The 20,143-nt window shown below is 37.2% G+C and overlaps 1 protein-coding gene across 2 annotated transcripts in view; it reads right to left on the minus strand.

Moving 5' to 3' along the window:
- Dcc (DCC netrin 1 receptor) overlaps positions 1-20,143 on the minus strand; it is a 1,026,209-nt gene that overhangs the window by 30,837 nt on the left and 975,229 nt on the right. The window contains exons 25-26 of one of the 2 annotated variants that reach the window (XM_026783657.1): positions 15,290-15,406; positions 5,863-6,018 (exon numbers count right to left, since the gene is read on the minus strand). In XM_026783657.1, the coding sequence (XP_026639458.1) occupies positions 5,863-6,018; positions 15,290-15,406 (273 nt within the window). Of the gene's footprint in view, positions 1-5,856; positions 6,019-15,289; positions 15,407-20,143 lie in introns of both variants that reach the window. The other variant, XM_026783656.1, reaches the window with a different exon arrangement.

A 20,143-nucleotide genomic window follows, 5' to 3' on the forward strand; every position in this document is an offset into this window, starting at 1 on the left:
GATGGCTCAATTTTAAATGTTCATTCATATTCAAAGCCAAAAGGTCTAAGTTAAACCACAGATGCAAAGAGCTGCCTAGTAGGTGTAAGTGTTGTTGACTCTAGGCAACTATTTCTAGTTATTTATTTCTTAGGAAAACTGTTTTGAGGAAAATGGGAAAAATATAATATTGGTATGATTATATCTCATTTTGGAAGGATAATTATCGACATAGAATTGTTTCAAGATACTAAGTTTAGGAGATAATTTTGAGATGATGCCGAGAACCTCAAGAAGTAGGCAGAGGAGTTAGAAAACATGTCTGAGAATTCTAAAGTAGAAGAAATGAAAGATTAAAAAGATTGAGGTATCTTTTAAAAGTTGTGCAGAAGTGACCCATGGTGCAGAAGTGTTTCTATTTATCCTTTTGGGTTCAGATAGGGTCAGAGATCCCTGGGGGAGAGAAAAACCTGTGGGCCTCAGCCTTCAAGGGGGAGCACAGGATGCAGAGTTGGCTGAGGAAATCATGGCAGTCAGAGTTCAACATCAGACAGAGGTGTTTTTAGTCAAACAGGGAACCCTGAGTAAGACAGCCAGCTGCCAAAACCCCATGAAGATCTCACAGGAAACGTGCATGAACACCAGGGGAGGGGAAGGTCTGTGGATTTAATCAGATTCTGTCTTGGGATGGCTGAACGTTTAATTTTCCAGAAGAAAAAAAATATTAGGTTTTAACTTTGGACTTCTGTTCAATGTGAAGAAGAAAGTGACCAAAGCTGATTTTCAAAATGCAGATATAATCACTTATTTCTAAACCTGGGCATTTTTGTTCCTTAGTCTCAGAGTGGTTGGTGGCTGAGTTTTCCCCTCAGTCCTGGTCCTTTGAAGAAGGTAGGTAACCTTGTTTGTATGCTCTTCACACCACAGGCAAGGAAGGAATTCGTTTAACCATTCCCTTGCAGAAAATATCTAGAAAACAACAGGTTCTTTCAACATTGTTTTCAGGGATAATTCTCAGGATGGGGAAAGTTATTCAGCCCAAACAGTTTAAAACTACATAGGCTAAGGAGTTCTTGGGAATATTGCCTTTCTCTAACCGAGAGTCTCTCCTGTGTGAGCGATGAGTTTCACAAACGAGGTTCCCGAGGCTGAGTTTCTCTGATCCCTTTTGATTTACAGTGGCTGGTTCTTAGTAATGGGACCACAACACAATACTAACTTATGAGTACAGTAAAAGAAATTTCACATTCTTTTCTTAGGAATTCGTTTTAGGTGATTTTCTCTACAGAAGACATGCTATAACTAATCCACATGTTCTTCCTAGAACTCCCACAGCATTGAAGAAATAATAGAATATTTTTAATGTCTATTTTCCCTTTAATTCTTTTTCATCTCTCAGGTTTTTTTCTTTCTCTTGTATCTTGGGCATGAACAGTTCATGGTAAAATATTGTTGTAATCTTGACCTTAATACAGTTTACATGCATCTTGCTTTAATGCCTTGAAATTCAGTCTCTTGTTACAGGCAAAACCTTTGTATGACATGTGAACATATGGGTTGTAGTGATTTTACTGAAAGGATTGAGTGTAAGGTCCAAAAGAAACTTAGGACAAAGGCTAACTGTGGTGCCTACTAGCATATCAAGGTGCATGATGGCCTCCAGGCTCACCCAGTACCTGTGGCTCCCCCCACTCATTCCTCTCTCCCCACTCCCTACCCTAAGCTTTCCAGCTCATGCGCTGCTCTTCCTCAAGGCTCTCATTTCTCTATCACCCTACATTTCAGCCATGCGCTCTTTTGTCCTCAATCTTTTGTCTCTCACTCTGTCCCCACCCCTACTCTTATGATTCTGGCCATTCTGCCGGCCATGCAGCAGCCTTTCTCTCTCTGCTCTTGAGTCTTCTAGATGCTTCTGGCTGCCCTCTCCCTCATATCTGCAATAAAAACATTCCCTTCACCCATATCTTGTGGCCATGTCCTAACCCCATGCTTCTCATGTCATTTATTTCCAGTGGCTCAATGAGAACCAAAATTGTCTTTATTCCAAGTCCTGTATCTCTGGGCTTCCAGCTGTCCAGAAAGATTCCCATTAGGCTAACCATGTTGTGATCCTAACTAGGTGGATCATATCCTTTGTCTAAGGCATCCTCGATAACACATAAAATCACAGTGGGAAACCTGAGGAGTTTGGAAATTAATAGAATGCAATCCGTAAGAGATAAAATTTCTTTTCTTTAAAATCCATACAGTGGAAGAAGGCTTTCATTGATAATTCATAATTCTTATATTTTAAGTAAATGCTTTCAGACATTGGCTGACATTTAAAGCAGCAAAAATCCTGAAATAAACAGGATAGCAATCACCCCAGCAGAGAAACGCCACACCTTAGATGTGTGCCTGTTGGCCAGTTCAGACACCAGCTCCAGGACACCTATGTGAAACAAATTGGCTCAGTGACATGGCATTTATCTGTGCTAAGAGCTCTAAAAGCCAAGACAAGCTCCTGTCACCCACAGAATACAGCCTCCCTGCAATTCAGGGCAGAATGAGAATCAAATGGATGTCAGCAAGGCACTCATTTTCAAATGATAAAATAGTCAGAATTCATTGTACAAATAGCATACAATTACACAGTGCAGTCAAATCTCAAGGTACTTTATAATAATTAATGTCAACATACAAAATACTTGCTACAGAATAACTGGAAGAAATACTGCAAAAATGGAAATGAGGATTTTTTTCTTCTATCTGAAAACTGCGATAGTTGACGGAAATGCAGCCCACCAACAGCACGGAACAGACCCTGAGACATGAACACCTTTTTCAGGAACATATGTGACTCATTAATCTTGGAAGAACAACATTATGAACTATTCCTCAGTAATCTAGTTCTTCATAGCCTAAGCTGTTTAAAGGACAGACATCCCTAGAATAATAAATAAACTCTTCCATGTGCTCCTGATTTTATCTGGGACAAATTCCATTTGTCAGTCAATTTCCAGTTTGTGGGAGAAATGAATTAGAAAAACCGCAGGAGTAAATCTGGGAAGCGCTGTGACAATGACAGAATCGGAACCTCTTAAACTCCTCTTCCATGACTTGTTTTATAGATGAGGAAAAAAATTGAGGCATTGCTTTGTTATGGTTTGCAGAAACGAAGTTCCCAGACTACCTGTTTGGGAGATTTTCATAGAACCGTACTGACCTCCTGGGGCAGCAACCTATTCGTGGGTGATTATAAGAGCAGGGCTGCAGCTGCACGAGCTGTATTTGTCCATCGTTCAGGATGTGTGTGGAATGCACATGTTTTCAGTGTGCCTCCCTTTCCTTACAGTTACAGAGAGTTCCAGCTTTGTTGATGACTTCAGGCTTTGGGGCATGGCTTTAGCATTTCCTGGCATAGGAATCTCCAGGTCTTTAAGATAACTTTAGTGAAGAGGAATCTTCACCCTTGGCCACACTAACTTTATCTCTTTCTGTATGCCTTTCTCTGCTCCTAAAGGACACTAATAAGATATCTCTATCCAGAGTGTTTTCTTCTTCAGAGAGAACAGGGGTGTTTAGTGCTCTACAAAGAATGTAGAAACCAATACCAAAGAGCTGGATGTTAACTATCACTGACAGTGATTTATATAATATTCTGTTTCCTGAAAAAGGTAACATTTATTCCTTCCTTTTCTCTTCCAGGCACTTGCTTGAAGCACATTAGATGTTATTTCTTTTGCATTGCGTATATTTAGTTGAAAACTACTTGCTGAGTGAAAGAACAGACACAATTTAAACCAATCTGTAAATCATGGCCAGGGATAGAATCTTTACTGCCTTGTAATTTGGATGAAATTCAAAATCACACAGTATTTTGCAAAGAAAGCATTGTTGACATAATGATGCACCATTGTTTTGTTAAATATTTTCTATTTCAAGCTATGATTACCTTCATCTGCTAAATCGTACTACTCAAAGTCTATCAAAACAAAAATCTACTAAAGAGGGCAAAAGTTGATTGATTAACTTTTAATGTACTTGATCATTTGGAGTTTACAGGAAAATTGATGGAAGTTACAGAAAAATTTTCAAATAGCCCCAAATACTTCCTCATTAAAAATAAAAAATAGAGCTTTGAAAGTTAAGCTTCCTTTTTTTCACTATTTTTTTTAAATTTTTATTTTTTTTAAAAAAAAGAAAACAACTATCTTTTCTCATTATATGCACCAATCCAAGTTTGTACTCCCTCCCCTCCTCCCATTCCCTCTACAACCCCCTCCACCCCCATCCACTCCTTAGAGAGGGTAAGACACATTGCTTTGGGGAAGGTCCAAGGCTCTCCCTATCTAGGCCAAGCAATGTATCCTTCCAGAGAAAATGGGCTCCCAAAAAGCCAGTACAAGCAGTAGGGATAAAACCTGGTGCCACTGCCAGTGGCCCCTCAGTCTGCCCCAGCCATTCAACTGGCAGCCACATGAAGGGGACTTATGGACAAAAATGAAACAAAACCAACAAACCAAACAAAAAAGTCTTAAGACCATCATATTTAAATTCCACTGCAATGTAACTTTTGAATAAATTTCCCCAGGATCTAATTAGAGACAATTCTATATGCTACACTGACTCAGAAGAAATAAAGAGAGAGGAGGGGCAGAGGAGATGAATACGTTTATAGACTATGCTAACAAGAATTGAAAAGGAAATGAAGGTGACAGTTACTAAGAAGAAATACTTTCTGATGAGAAAAGCCCTGAGCTATGCCATGCCAACTGTGCCAGAAGGGTCAGAACAAAGTTATCCTATAGATTCCTCTTCCATGTTCATTGGAAGTCTTAAGACCAGAGAATAAAAGACTGGTAGACATTCATCAAGTGAAGGTAGCTCTGTTGAGGAGCAAAGAAGGGACTTGTGGGGGTTTTGACTAGACTCCCATGTATAGTTGTTTTGAGATCCAGACATTTCTAGCTGTTGGACTTCCCACACGAGTTTCATTTCCCTCCCTTCATAGGTTTTTTTTTTTTTTCTCCCCGTGAGATTTAGCACACAACTCTATTTTGGAGAGAGAAGGTGCAGCGAGAGAAGGGAAATGACTCTAATTCTCGCTTGGCAGATTTTTGATGCCTTTTAATTCTAACCTTGCTACATTTGGACGATTTATGATTTCTTTGAGCTATCCCTGTTGAGTTGAGGAAAAATATAGCTTGCCTCACGAATATATTTTATTGCTGTGCTATCATATCTATTACAAAACCTCCTCTTGCATGTGAGCTGCTGAGTCACCTGTTCTTAACTAAGAGATGAAAGCCATAAAATCGACTTAAAGATGCCGTGCTCCAAGGATAGGGGGGGGATCAAATGGCACAGGAGAAATCACCAGCTTCTATAGTAAAGCCTCAGTCTCTTACCACTATTGTTGCTTTCTAATAGATGGCATTTTATTCTAGCAACCACCCCCCTTCAACAGCTGAAAGTTGAAAAAGTAGTACTTAAGCAATAAAAGAATGTGAGGATTCCTCAAGTATTTGTTTACTGGGACTCAGTAGAGATATTTCAATTTAACCCACAGATACTAGATAAGATATAAAACGTATTGGAAGACACAGCTTGATTTATACCTTCCTGGTTAGTAGGGTATTATTTTAAATCCTCTGCTCCACCATTGTGTAATGGAGCCATGCATCCCTTATTGCCAGACACATTTTTCTGTGGAGTTTGCCGTGGAAAGAGCATGCTGCTAGGAGCCCATGGGTAAAGTTTGCTGAGAGGGAACATTTTTGTATCAGGGTCAGCACCATCAGTCTTTACAAAGAATACGAATATCAAAACGATACACAAAGGTTATCTTCCTATTGTTAATTCTTTTCATAATAAAGTAGAATAAAAATGCATTACACTGACTTCTTCCTGCTCCAAAACCTCGATCCACAGACAGTGTTGGGAATGGTACCGGCCGGAGAGTGAACTGCGGATGGGGGTATCCACAGGTGGGAGATGGGAGGATTCCCGGATATTGGGCACTTTCTAGTGTTGGCACAGGAATGGCACTGACGACAGCTGCAAAAGAAAAACATTAGTTATTTAAAAAACTCCTACATACCCATCTAGTCCACATCAAAGGAAATGGATAAATTTAAAAATTTCAAGTCATCAAGCCAATGTATGTTCTTCATGGCTTCATTGACAGTCTCTTAATTCATCCTGTAAACCTCCTTCTTGCAAAGCAAAGAAATTTTGCTTCGAGAACACCCTATTATGGTCCATCTCCTTCCAGTTTGGAACCTTTCATGGCTACGAGAAATAATTAAGTTACAATAGAGGTGCCGCAATACTCCGGTCTTGGTATTCCAGTTTTTGTTTTGTTTTGTTTTTAGTCTTTCTTTCAAGGAGAAACATGGAACAAGAAGCATTTGGCATTCATAAAGGAAATATATGGGGTATAGTGGGTTTAGCAGGTGGTGGGAATTGTAATTTCATCCTGTAAAGAGATGTATTACTGTCAAGAGAAAACCTGCAAAGACAAACACAAGTACACTGTCAGTACCCATAAGCAGGTTTTATCTTCAAATATGATCCTTCTAACATTCAAAGCAATCCAGATGAGTACACACTATTTTGAAGGTAGTTGAATGTTACCTGTGAGCAACAGTGTGATTATATGGGCTGAAACCCACACAAAAACACCTGTGCAAAGTTTTTGATATTCAGATAGCTTTGTTCAATTTCATTATTCAAGGGTTGCTAATTTACATTATACTATGAGGTGTTTATTACAATTATAGTCAATCTTAATTTTATATCATTTGATAATCACCATCTAAAATAATGAATATTCTTTAACTCTTATTACCAATATATGTACTTTAAGCCAACTATTGGAATGATTAGTTTGGCTAGTCTATGATATCAAAGCTACCTTCTTTTTATAAATTATTACTTATATTCTAATGCCATCTCTGGGTTCGGTGTGCATATGTTTTCACATATCCCAAAGGAAACCCTTTCAAAAAATCATATTGTTCAATCACATTGAGAATGGGGGAACTTGGGTTCATGGCCAGTCTGAACAATGGAATGAGATCTAAACCACTTTGGACAATTTAGCGAAAGCTTGTTTCAAAATAACAAAGAGAGGACTGGGATATATACTTCCATGGTAGTATGTTTGTCTAGTATGCAGAAATTGCTGGATTAAATCCTCAGGGGTTTGGGGCATATGTGTGTGGAGACAATCATATAAACCTAAAATAAGTTGAATAAAATATTTCATATTCTTTCTTTTATTATTTTTACAACAAACATCAGTCTTTAGAGACAGGAGAATTTATGTATGCACTTGCACACACACGTGCATGCACACACTCACACATGAGTATGCACACACTCACACAGATACACACACACATAAGTGTTTCAGCATTCACCACATTGCTATGTTTGTGTACAGTTGCTCTAAGAGCAATATTATCTTTCAGTTTCAATAAATCTCTGCTCTGTGGTCAAATATGACTAGATGTTTCTTCCGACACAGTTTGCTGGCAACTGAATTATATCTGACACTGATGCACAAAGCGTTTTCAAGTAGAAATTCACTCACAGAATAATACATAGCTCCATGAGCAGGCATTGTGGCATCTGGAAACTTTTACAACCATCTTTAAGATGCTATTACTAAGTGTGACCTACAGGAACTCAATGTGGATACTCAAGTATAATGTTGTACATTTTAAGAACTGAAACTTCTCTTGATATTTCTCAACATGAGACATGATAGAATTGAGATATTTGCTTAAGGAGGAAGAAAACATAACAGTAAAAATGATATGTTTGAGTTAAAAAGCTTCAATGAAACAATTTCTCATGTTGCCTCTTTTTATGAAAATGCTTCCACAATGACGTAGATATAATTTGGAACCGTGGAACATTTAGAGTGCATTGTCCTTGATAATAAACATTCATACCTACCCCAGATGTTCAGATTTTCATTGTTAAGAAAGTTTCACAGATGTATGTATTATTATTCATTACATGTATACATATTAATATAGATTATTATATATTCATGTAGATGTCTGTTTAAATTCATATCTGAACCCAAAAGGCTTATGACCCTGTAAGGTTTTGAGAGCAGAAGGAAAAATTGTTTCTCCACTGGAGGAGAGATTTCATGATGAAGAAGAAAATTCCTAGTGTGGAGTTTTCTTTTCTGAGCTAGGAGAAGACACTTTGTTTATCTATCTGTGTCTGATTATTCCTCATGCACTTGACACACTTCACAAAGAAAGGTATGCTATAAAGCTGCTGGTTACTGTCTGCCACAGCATACTTTGAGATATTTTAACATCACAGGGTGTGCACTTTTATAATATAATCTTAGGCCCCAGCATCTCCCACAACCTTTATGTTTCTATTAGGAATTTCAACCAAGGTCTTCTTTGGCGAAGTATAGCTATAAAATCCACAAACATCTAACAGTTGTGAATATGTGGATATATATATCAAATAGGGATTATTATCTAGAAAAAATAAATAACTATAAAAATTATACACCAAAAAAACCAGAATATGAGCTTCAAAGTTGGGTTTAAATATCCCAGAAGCTTGGCTGGTTATCTTCCTATAGACGACCCTTTCCCTGTCTATTTGTGTAGCATCAATTTTTTAGTGATATGTTAGCTAGACCCCATAGAGTTCTTAGTTTTTCTTGTAGCTGTATTTTGCTTTTCAATAGTTCCTTCAATTTACTGTTAGTGAATTCTGCAGCCAAGTAATTGTGAGAATGGGAAGGAGAGGCTTGTTAAATGTTCTGGAAAGCCAAGCATCAATAAGTAGACCTAAGCTGTCTTAAAATTAAGACTGTAGGGCCTCCCTTTTCTCACTCATTTTATTAAGCCCTACACTATATTTCTGAGCTATCTTTTTATATTAAAAGTTGCTTTGTACTGTATTTCTTTTCTCAAATGCCTACATGAAAATAGAAAAAAATAACCAAAACGATTTTGACTAGCAAATTGCCTTGTATTAAAACTGATTTATTATTGGATGTGGTCTTATAGAACAGCTACTTCAAACTGAACTCCTAAATCCTGGGCCCCTCTCCTCCAAAAGTTTGGATAATAAAGTGAGTTGGCAATGGCCACACAGCACAGATACTTCTCATGCTGTAATCAGTGGACACAGCTGAGAATTGTTTGGTGAGTTAATCTGTAACAACATCACCTTTTTTTTTTTCAACCAAGAAGTGTAATCTTTGATGAGTAGGTAGATTTTACTCACCCATGCAATTAAATACAATTCTAACATTTTAAAACCTCAAACACATATCATATTAAATAATGCTTCATCTACAATGTAATATTGGTTACCACCATAGTATGGTGGTTTTATTGATAAATCTTCCTCTGAAGCTTAAAGTATTTGAATATTTGGTTTCCAATTGCAGGTCTTTTGGGGGATGTTAGGGGAGAACAGTTAGGAGGAGGAGCCTTGCTGGAGGAAGTATACATCATAAGGGTGAAAGGTCACAGCCTTGCCATGCTTTAGCTGTCCACTCAGCTTCCTGATGCCTGCCATTACATACACTTTCTCTAGAACCGGAAGCAAAAAAAAAAAACAACTCTTTCTTCTATAGTCACTTTTGGTAATGCTGTTTATAATAGCAAATAATGAATATGGTAAAAAAAATATGAAGCAGAAACAAAAGTAACCTCAGAAAAATGTTATTTCCTAAGTAGAACAGCAGTTGTCTTGATATATGCCTAGGAATTGGAATAATGCTACGGGTTTGGTTTATCTAAAACTTGGTAATGGAGTTCAGATCCGAATAAATCCAAGGAAAAGAAAAGAGGTCATCTATAAATTCATGTATTATACTGTGAGTACTCACAGCTCTGCCAGGTTCTAAATTGCCAAGTTTAACATTGTAAGGTTATGTAATATCTTTGTCACTCACAATAGATGGAAATAGAATATTTTATTTTTCAGATGCTTGTGAATTTTTCTGAAATTGACTATGGTCATACATTGAAGTAATTTTCTTTTGTTGGATATCACTTCACCAATGTAGACTTTATAAACAATGTGTGGTCATTTCTTACTGCAGTATGAACTTCACGTGGATACACTTGGACATGCCAAGCATAGTGATTCCTGACTTTCTGAAGTTAAATGTCTGCGACTTGTCATCCAAAGCAAAAAAGAAAACATCAGCCCTTTCATTGTCTCTAACAATCACTCATAAACTCCCCTCAACACTACTGCCCTTGGGAGGTATAAGACCATACATAACATTTTTTGTTTTTACATTTTATGTAAAATGAACCATATCAATTAAAATGAACAGATCAATTAAGTTCCGCTTCCATTATGTCTTTGAAAGGCTCCATATAGTCACTTAGTTGATTTGTTTTATGGTTGCATGTTATTGTATGAAATGACTATACTATAATTTATTTGTTCTCAGTAACAAAGATATACTACAAATGGATATGGTCTTTGGTAAGTATATCATGTACTTATCCAAAAGTAGAATTACCTTAGAATGGAATAATTGGACCAGAATATCCTAATAAAATTTTAAACTATTTAGTAGATTGAAACTAGGTGCATGAAATACTAGAAAATTAAAATAAAAATAGCAGAATTAGCTGTTGGTCATTGTGGGGGACCCTATTAATGTGGACTAAATTACTACAAATGAGACAAGGCAAAGGGAAATTCAATACTAGGTGAGAACAGGAAGTAGAAAACACTAGATAAAATGAGCATTGGATTGGCACAAGCCTTAATGCCTAGGATTATAACTCCCATATAATACTTTTAAAAACTATTTAAAACAAAGAAAAAATAAAAAGAAGGTGAATAATGCCAAGCATGAAAGGCATCTCTGTCTGTGAAGAAGCAGTGCACACTAGAGATTCAGTGTGTGCAGCTATGTCCTGGGGAAAGGCTCTTAAGCAGTCCAAGACTGTATCCCTTGTGTGCAGTCAGGACAGTCTCGTTCCATTTTCATACTGTGAGAATTGAGCAAAATTGCAATTGGTAAGGTTTTGCCATGTTAAATGGCAATCAAAAGTTCTTAATATTTACAAATTTAATTTGATTTACCTTCTATTTAAAAATCATTTATTCATAGTCAGAAACAATTTAAACTACCTATAGTACATCAGAAGATTTACAGATGTTCTTTCTATTTTTGATAAAAATGAATCCTCCAAAAGTGAGCCAACATTTTTCTAGATGAAGTGACTTGAAAGTTATTTATCATATCATCCGTATCTGCTCTGGTGTTTGAAAGCACATAAACTTGGATGGGTGCAGCTCTCTATTGGGTTATTCTAATAGCACAGAGAAAAGTGATGCAGTTATAGGGACCAGTTATCAGTCTTCCTTGACAAAAGATGAAGGTATAGTAGTGAGAAACCAGCTTGGAGCCAATACTTTGATGAGTTTTTAATATCATGTTTGGTTATTTTGTTTGCTTGTTTGCTGAGATGAAAAAAAAATCAATGGGATATGAGAATCTAGATAGAGCACCAACATATGAACCTACAGTTTCAAATAGATGTTCTCTACAAGCAAAACAGTAATTAGAGCCTCAGAAATAAGATAGTGAAGTACAGTATTACTCTATTAGTGAAAGGTTTGTACTAAAGAAGACATAAGATTTGTGAATTATTACAGCTAGGAGAATAATAGTAGCTAGAACACTGAAATCAGAATTCTGTCCTAATTCAGACTCTAATTACTAACTGTGTGATCTAGCCAGTTAATCTCTCTGATCCTTAGTTCTCTCATCAGTTCATTAGGCATAATGGTAGTACCCAGGAGCCAATCTTTTATGCTCATAGTAAAGAAAGTAAATACAGCAAAAATATATATTATATTAAAATAAATTGTATTAGAACATTAGAGAAGGGCATCGAGAGAAACAGACACACAGAATGAGAAAAGAGAAATAGAGAGTTAATCCATTCAAAGAGAAGAACACATGTTGTTAGTATATACCCTCACCTAGATCCCGAGATGGTGCATGCTGTTACCCAAGCCATAGAAAGAAGGGATGAACCTGCTGTAGTGGATTCACACATAATTACATGTGAAAAGGTGATGTCAGAGATCAGCACAGAAGCTTGGCCACATGGAGCTTTGTGTAATATTTTAAAACTGTTCTACATGTATCCAGGAATAAGATGAGATAATACATTTATTGGAACCCTGATTCTAGGAAACTAACCACAAGATAAACAGCTGAAGTAGACAGATAATTTTTAAGCATATAGAAATAGTCTATATAAAGTGATAGAAGTAGCTTAAAGTCTAAGAAATAAAGGTCAAGCAAAGGTGCAATCAGACAAATAGGATGGGTTGAGGAAGTGCCTGTGGGTAGAGTGAAATATTAAACTTGGAATGTGAGAAAGTCAGAATAAAGAAGAAAGGTGGCTGGGGCAGCATCTTAGTGGTAAAGAACATTTGCTTCACAAACATGAGGACCAGAGTTTGGAACACAGCATCCACATAACAGTCCTTGCTTCCAACAACACATGTAGCTCCATATTTGAAGCATCTGGTGCCCCCTCTGGCCTCTGTGCATGCACACACAGAGGGAAAGACACAAACAAGCAAATACTTAAAAAAAAAACTCAACAAAAAGAAATAGAAGCATGAAACTAAAGTTTCTGACTAGAATAAATGATGGACAGTTATGCCATTTCTGGAAATGAGGAAAAATACTATTCCAAAAACAGTTCTGCAGATGTGGAAAGGGGATTATGAACTACTAAAACCACAGATTTGATCACAGCTAAGGTACCCATGACGTATTTGGAGATGCTGAGTGGACAGCTGATAAGAAAGTTCATGTGGATTCTGGGAATAAATGAAGGTAGAGATACAATTTAAGACTATCAGCATCTCCATCCCATTATGGCCATAGACATTATCTCAGTGGTTACTATATTAGATAGGTGCAGCAGCCCTAAGCAGGAGCCCTAGCTCACTCTGAGTCTTAGAAATCGGGGAAAAGGGGGAAGAAAGGTGAGCAGGAACAGTCGATGGGAAGGAGGAGGGAAACTTGATGGATTTGATACATCCAAAGGGGAAAACAACATCTCTCTGTGTGTGTCTCTGTCCCTGTGTGTTTATGTTTATCTCTCTCCCTCCCTCCCCCTCCCTCTCTCTGGATATGTGTCGTCTTTGTTTGTATGTGTGTGTTTCTTCTTTCTCTCTCTCTGTATGTGTGTGTGTGTGTCTGCATTTCTCTCTGTCTCTCTGTCTTTTCTGTCCCCCACTACATACAGGAATTTAAGCCACATTCAGCTGACAGTTTACTATTTGGTGAGACAACACAGATATACTGACAGCCTTGGTCACTGTAACGGTTTAAATGAGAAATATCCTCCAAAAGCTCAGGCATTTGAACACCCAGTCTCCAGTTGCTGGTGCTATTCAGGAAGTTTAGTAGGTCTGGTCTTGCTGGAGGAAGCATGTCACTAGGAATAAGTTTTGAAAGTTCACATACTCTTTCTAGCTCCAGTTTGCTCTCTGCTTTGTGTGATGGAGATGTGACATTTCTACTGTAGCCACTTGGTGTCATGCCTCTCCAGTCATCATGGACTCTCCCCCTGGAACGATAAACCTAAATGCACCCTTCCTTCTAGAAATTGCTTCTTTCCATGGTGTTTGATTGCAACAAAAGAAAAGTAACAGCACAACTACTGTGGTTTCAGTAAAGAAGAAGTATGAATACTGAATCAAAGCACACATCTAAAAGAAGAAAATAATTATACTCTTAAATTTTTCTGTGCAAACGAGTATTGGAGTTTTGGTTGGTGAGAAAACTATTTCAAGTGATTGTTTCAAAAATAGGGATCCGGAAAGAATGTGAATGTTTACAAGCTTACTGCAAGGAACAGTCAGGAGGAAAACTGATGTAAGCCCAGGAGTGATGCACATGTGGTGTGATGGGTTAGCAACATGGCGGCAGCATAAGCACACCAACTGGACTTGTTTGAACAACAAGAGTAGCATTTTTCAACACTTCTCTTTCTGGAGTAATATAAGAACAAAGATGCAGGTGCTGACAATTATTACTACCATTCTCAGGCTTTGGTCTTTGTGATTGAAGCCAAACCTATATGGCTGTTAGGCAAACACTCTTAACAGCACCCCTAACTCTGAGGAAACATTATTTTAACACTGGTGAGAAGATACTGAACTCAGAAAAATCAGACTAAATGTGACATTTATCTTCCCGAATGAAATCACTAAAAACTGATGAAATGCAGAAGCATTTCCAGATGAATGCTCACATCAGACTTTTGTTCAAACATACCCAGAAGGCAACTGAGCATTGTTCTGCAGACACATTCAACTGATAGGTGCTGAGGTACAAGCCAGTGGGGTTATTGATTTTAACTACAGCTGATTGTTTTTGTTTCTTTTCAGATGATTTTTTTTCTTTTCAAGTAAGTATTGTGGGAAGGAGGAGCAAAGCAGATGAGGTGAAAAAAATAAAACAAAACAGTGAAGACATATGGGAGATGAAACACAGAGGGATTGTGGAAGAGTTAGTGAATTGGCAATCTCATAAGCACGAAGGAACTGTTGGTAAGGGACAATAAAATAAATGTGCAGAAACTATTAATAAGGAGTTAGAAGGAAGGGATGATGGAAACTGACACCATGCATTGGTTTAGTGTGACATGGAATTGATGGATGGAGGTGGGAAGGAGCCAATATCATTGCAGGTACCATAAAGGGCTAACAGTTCAGGGAATCAGATGGATTATCTTCATGAAGAGTGTAATTACCAAGATTGATCATGGAGGTAATTGGAAAGGAAGTGATCCCCAGATGCTAATTTCTTCAGTGAATGTAGGAGGGAGACAGAAACTTCCAGCAAGGAGGGGCACTAAGTGAATGTCTGAGAACTCTTGATTAAATAGAGTTAGGTTGTGTAAGCATGAAAACTGGACCATCTACAGTAAAAAAAAATAAGAAAAAATAAGCTATAATGATGATGACAGAATCATTTCAATAATATCAATGGACATTTCAGCCTTTAAACACAGAAATTCATATTACTATAAATAGTGCCTTGAATTGTAGCCATCTGTTTGCTAACACAGATGATAAAGAGATATAATTATATAGCAATGACCCTGACTGATAAGTAAATGATATGACTTGCATCAGTCTTCAATTATTCACCTGTAATAATCACATAAAATGTAATTATTTCTGATGATTTGATATTTATAGAAACAAGGCAAACTTTCTTTTCTTTTTTCTTTTTTTTTTTTACCTTTTGTAACTAAATTGTACTGACCAGGATTGTTGGACTGGGCTTCCATGGGAATCATTAGCTTTGCTCTGGTTGCTCGGCGTGCTGCAAGGGACCTCTCCAGAGTGGACATGGCGCTCCCTGCTTCCTCGGTGTCTTGCCCTAAAAATGGGGGAAAAATGATAAGAACAATTGTAATAACCTCCAAATAAATATATCTCCCTATAAGTAAAAAAAATCCTGTATATAAAAATATATTTGATTTTATACTTTAAAGCCTCTACTTCACCAGAAAATCTCTTATTTTTGATAAAAATTTTCATCAAAGTAGCATGATATAATAACAAGATAAAAATAGGAAGAACAAAGCTGGAGATACTACCACACATGACCTCAAAGTATAGTTCAGAGTCACGACTGCAAAACTTATGTAGTATGTGGATTCTAGCAGAGAAACAAATAGGTAGAATAGAATGGAGAACTCAGAAACAAAGCCACTCAGTTACACACACATAATTATCAACATAAGTGACAAGTACATATCTTGAAGAAAAATAGGTACATCCAAAAATCATTAATTTTGAGAAATGCTTAAAAAGAAAGTATCTTTCCTCTGTAGAAAATGGGATCTCTAAAAAATGCAATAAAAACAAAAAGAATTTGGGATTGAAAATATTTAAAGGTAAATGTTCCCAATATTTAACAACAGGCATACATACATTTAATTAAATAATAAATTTATAAAAGTTCATCGTCAAATCATCAAAATATATGCCATGCATTTTGCTGATAAACTCTAGGTTTCAACCTACAGCCAGTGACATTTGTTGAAGCAATGAGAAGAAAGCAATCTAATCCATGTCTAGTGGTGTGACACTTTGAATGACAGTGGGTTTCCCATCAGGAACCAGGGAGGCCAAAGTAATGTTCCAGTTCTCAGATGCTGAAAGACTTAAGTGACAAATCTTTCAAGTCTCAAATGAGCTGGTGATGCAGAAACTACCCATAGAGCATTACCAGTAAAACGTGCTTCAAGAATAATTGTTAAGTCAGGTTATTTTCTGATAAAATAAAATGAAAGGGATTTCTCTCTACCCCTTTAATCCTGGTGGAATGGCAGCTCATTTTCTATAAATCAGTATGAATAACAAAAGGAATCTTCAAAAATTAGAAGCAGAATAAACAATAGGAACTATACAAGAGCAATTAAATAGTTATTTCTTCCTGTTTATTATTTAAAATCATATTTAATAAGTGGAAATAAAAACTAGAGCAGTATCTACTATGTGTATTAATTCTAAAAAAATAAATAAATAAGTCATCTAAATCCAGCTAATTAAATGCCTTCCTAGTTTTCAGATAAACCATTCAATGCTATTGGGTGTCTCTGGCCTTATATTCCTAATTCTGTAGCTACATTTTAATTATAGGAATGCACTGCTTCGAATTACATTTCTCTACTGAGGATTTTAGCAAAATGGATTTCCAATACCATTTTTGAAGCATGGATTTCTTTTTTCTGTATTTTGCAGTGTGTTAGCCTTCTGACACTGCAACAAATACATCAGACCATCAACAGCTTTGGAGGTTTGAGTCCATATTTAATTTCCCTGTTGCTTTTAGACTGTAGAGAGGCAGAACATATTTCTGAAGCAGGTCATAAGGGAAAGTCACATAGCTGTGGGATGGAAGCCACAGAAAAAGAGGATGGGCCTAGAGTTCAAATTTACCTTAGAAAATATTTCCCTAATTAACAAAGACATCTGCCTTCTAGGCCACACCTTCAAACTTCCCACCAGGTCCCAAGAGTAACATCTAATGAGGATGGAGGATGCAACAGGACATCTGAACATCAGTTATCCAGACCAGGGCCGGTACTCACATCTGAGGGCTTTCTAATGAGAGTACCTCTGTTCTAAATAATTGGTCCAAACGGGTTGGGAAATTTATATAAAATCTTTAGTTAACATGTAGGTAATTAAGAACAAATAATGTTAGTTAGGTTCTAAAAGATGTTTTTCAATAAACTGAGTGTCTTTCTTTAAGTTGAATATACAAAAGTGACAGTGTTGAAATTTACTTTTCTATGCATGAGATATGAAAATTAGGGGCCAACCTTTGGGATTTCTGGGCTGCAGTTGTACTGGGCTTCATGTCTAGAAAGTAATGCTATATATAAACATGGAGATAAAGAGGTCCCAAGCCTTGTCTTTCTTTTTCTTTTGTGAAGAGAAATTTGAAACCCATTATGTGGAGAAGAGAGTCATCATTGCATTGAGAGTTCTACCATGATAGTTACAACAAATTACACCACTACTAGGATGCTCTACCTGGGTGGTTGGAGGAAAATGTTTTGTTTAAAACAGTTAAATAAACGGAGTACAAAGAAGACAAGAAATTAGAAAAAGCAAATGGAACCTTGTATTTGATGAAACATATTTTATATTAATTCTGTTAAGGCTTTATTCACTTCTCTTTCTACAGTTGAAATACAAATATTACTCATGAGTTTTGAGTTTATTTAGAATTAGTTCCATGCACAGAGAAGTTAACCCCTTCTAGTGGTTGAACTGGTTTTTTGGAACCCATTCTCTTTGGGGGGATACCTTGCTCAGCCTAGATATAGTGGGGAAGGCCTGGGTCCTGCCTCAAAGTAATATGCTAGACATTGTTGACTCCCCATGGGAAGCCTTACCTCTCTGAGGAGAGGATGGCCGGGTAAGGCATGGGAAGATGGAAGGAGTGGGCGTAGAGGAGGAAGTAGAGACTGGGAATGGTATGTAAAGTGAGAAAAGATTATTATAAAAAATAAATAAATTTAAATAAAAAAATTTTAAAAATTACTAAATAAATCCATTGAAATTTGGTCATTAAGACATAGGTTTGAACGATGGATGATTTTTTGGTCATAGATTACCAGTATTAATTATATAAACCACAATACTAGCTATGCAAGCTACAGTACTGGGTGCCCCCTAATACCAGCTATGTAACCTACAGTCCTTGCCCAATGAACTACATCAGTGATTCTCAACCTGTGGGTCATGACTGACTCCCTTGGGGGGTCACATATCAGATATCCTTTGTATCAAATATTTATATTACAATTTCTAGCAGTAGTGAAATTATAGTTCTGAAGTAGCAATAAAATAAGTTTATGTTTGGGGGTCACCATAGCATGAAGAAATGTATTAAAGGGTAGTAGTTTTAGGAAGGTTGAGAACCACTGAACTACAGTAGGGACTATGTAACCTACAGTATTGACAATGTAAACTGCAGTACAGATCATGTGAGCTACACTGTTGACTATGTGACCTACAGTACTGAACATGGAAACTGTAGTAGTGATTATATAACCTATAACACTGACTATGTAACCTACAGCACTGACCATAAAAATTACAGTACTATGTCATCTACAGTACTGACTATGAAATTATGGCAATGATTATGTAACCTACATTATATTCTATAGTGCTGTTCATGAAAACTATAGTACTGATTATTGAAACTATAGTACTGACCATGAAAACTACGATGCTGACCATGGAACCTATAATACTGAACATAAAACCTACAGTACCGACTGTGCAACCTATAGTACATAGCCTAAAGTACTGATAATATAAGCTGTAGTACTTACTGTGTAAGCCACAGCACTGACTACATGACGTACTGTGTGTGTGTGTAACCTACTGTGCTAACTATAAGACCCAAAGCTTGTGACTTAAGTTGCTTCACTTATTTTATGAGGAGAATAACACTTATTGTCTCAAAGCATATTGTAGGGATTCTGCCAGATAATGTATGAAAATGACAAGCATAGCACTTGGCAGAGGAATCTTTCCTTACACACTTTTGCCTCATTTGTCATGAACCCAGGACATGATGGCACAGACTTTTTCTTCCAGCACTCAGAAGGTAGAGGAAATAGGTGTCTTAGCTACATTGGGACTTTGAGGCAAGCTTGGCATACTTGAAACCCAGTCTCAGAAAGAGCATTAAAGCTGGGTGATGGTGGTTCATATCTTTAATCTCAGCACTTGGGAGGCAGAAGCAGATGGATCTCTGTGAGTTCGAGGCCAGCCTGGTCTACAAAAGCTAGTTGCAGGATAGGCTCCATAAAAAAAAAAAAAATAAAAAAAAAAATAAAAGTAGGAAAAGCAAGGAAAAAAAGAAAAAAAAAAAAAATAAAAGTAGGAAAAGCAAGGAAAGAAATGTGTTCTGTTTTTTTCCCCGTAAGCAATGCTGTCCTCATGTTGAGGACAAATGGACACAAGTGTCCTCTCATTCCAAAGCAAAGAGCCACCACTGGAGTCAAGCCTCCCTTAGTACTTACTGAGAGACATAAAACTAGTCTAACCGCTTCAAGGGCCATTTCAGTACAGAAAGAAAATGGGGATAAATGGCATTCTGGAAATCTTTGAAAAGTCTTCTGAAGACAGAGTCAGCCCCTTCTACTGCACGCAAAGACATTCTGCTGTCCCTGGTAACCAGTGCAGAATTACACTGTAAGGTGAATCCTCTGAGAAGAACAGAAGTTCCTGCAAAAAAATTGTTTTCCTTTCATTCTGAAGATGGAGGGAAAGTCTGTAGTGGCCTTGCTGATCTATCATGTGTCTTTCTAAACAGAGCTAGAGGTAACATGAGACAAGGCCCATGGAGGTATAAGATCTCTTATGCCTGGTCTTGGCAAGGCTGCAGGAGCTTCTTAGCGGTTGGGTGGGTATACAGATTGTTATTCAGGCTTGAAGCCTTCGTAAGTACTTTCACACAGGAAATGACCCACAGGTGTGAATGAAGAGCCCTGAGCTGATTTCTAATACCATAAATGTGAGTCACGGAGGAATTCCACAAGTGTGTGAAGAACTCGCGCTTGTGCAACAAGAAAGATGCAGC

This window comes from Microtus ochrogaster, chromosome 18 (genome assembly GCF_000317375.1).
Source record: "Microtus ochrogaster isolate Prairie Vole_2 chromosome 18, MicOch1.0, whole genome shotgun sequence".
Lineage (NCBI taxonomy): Eukaryota > Metazoa > Chordata > Mammalia > Rodentia > Cricetidae > Microtus > Microtus ochrogaster.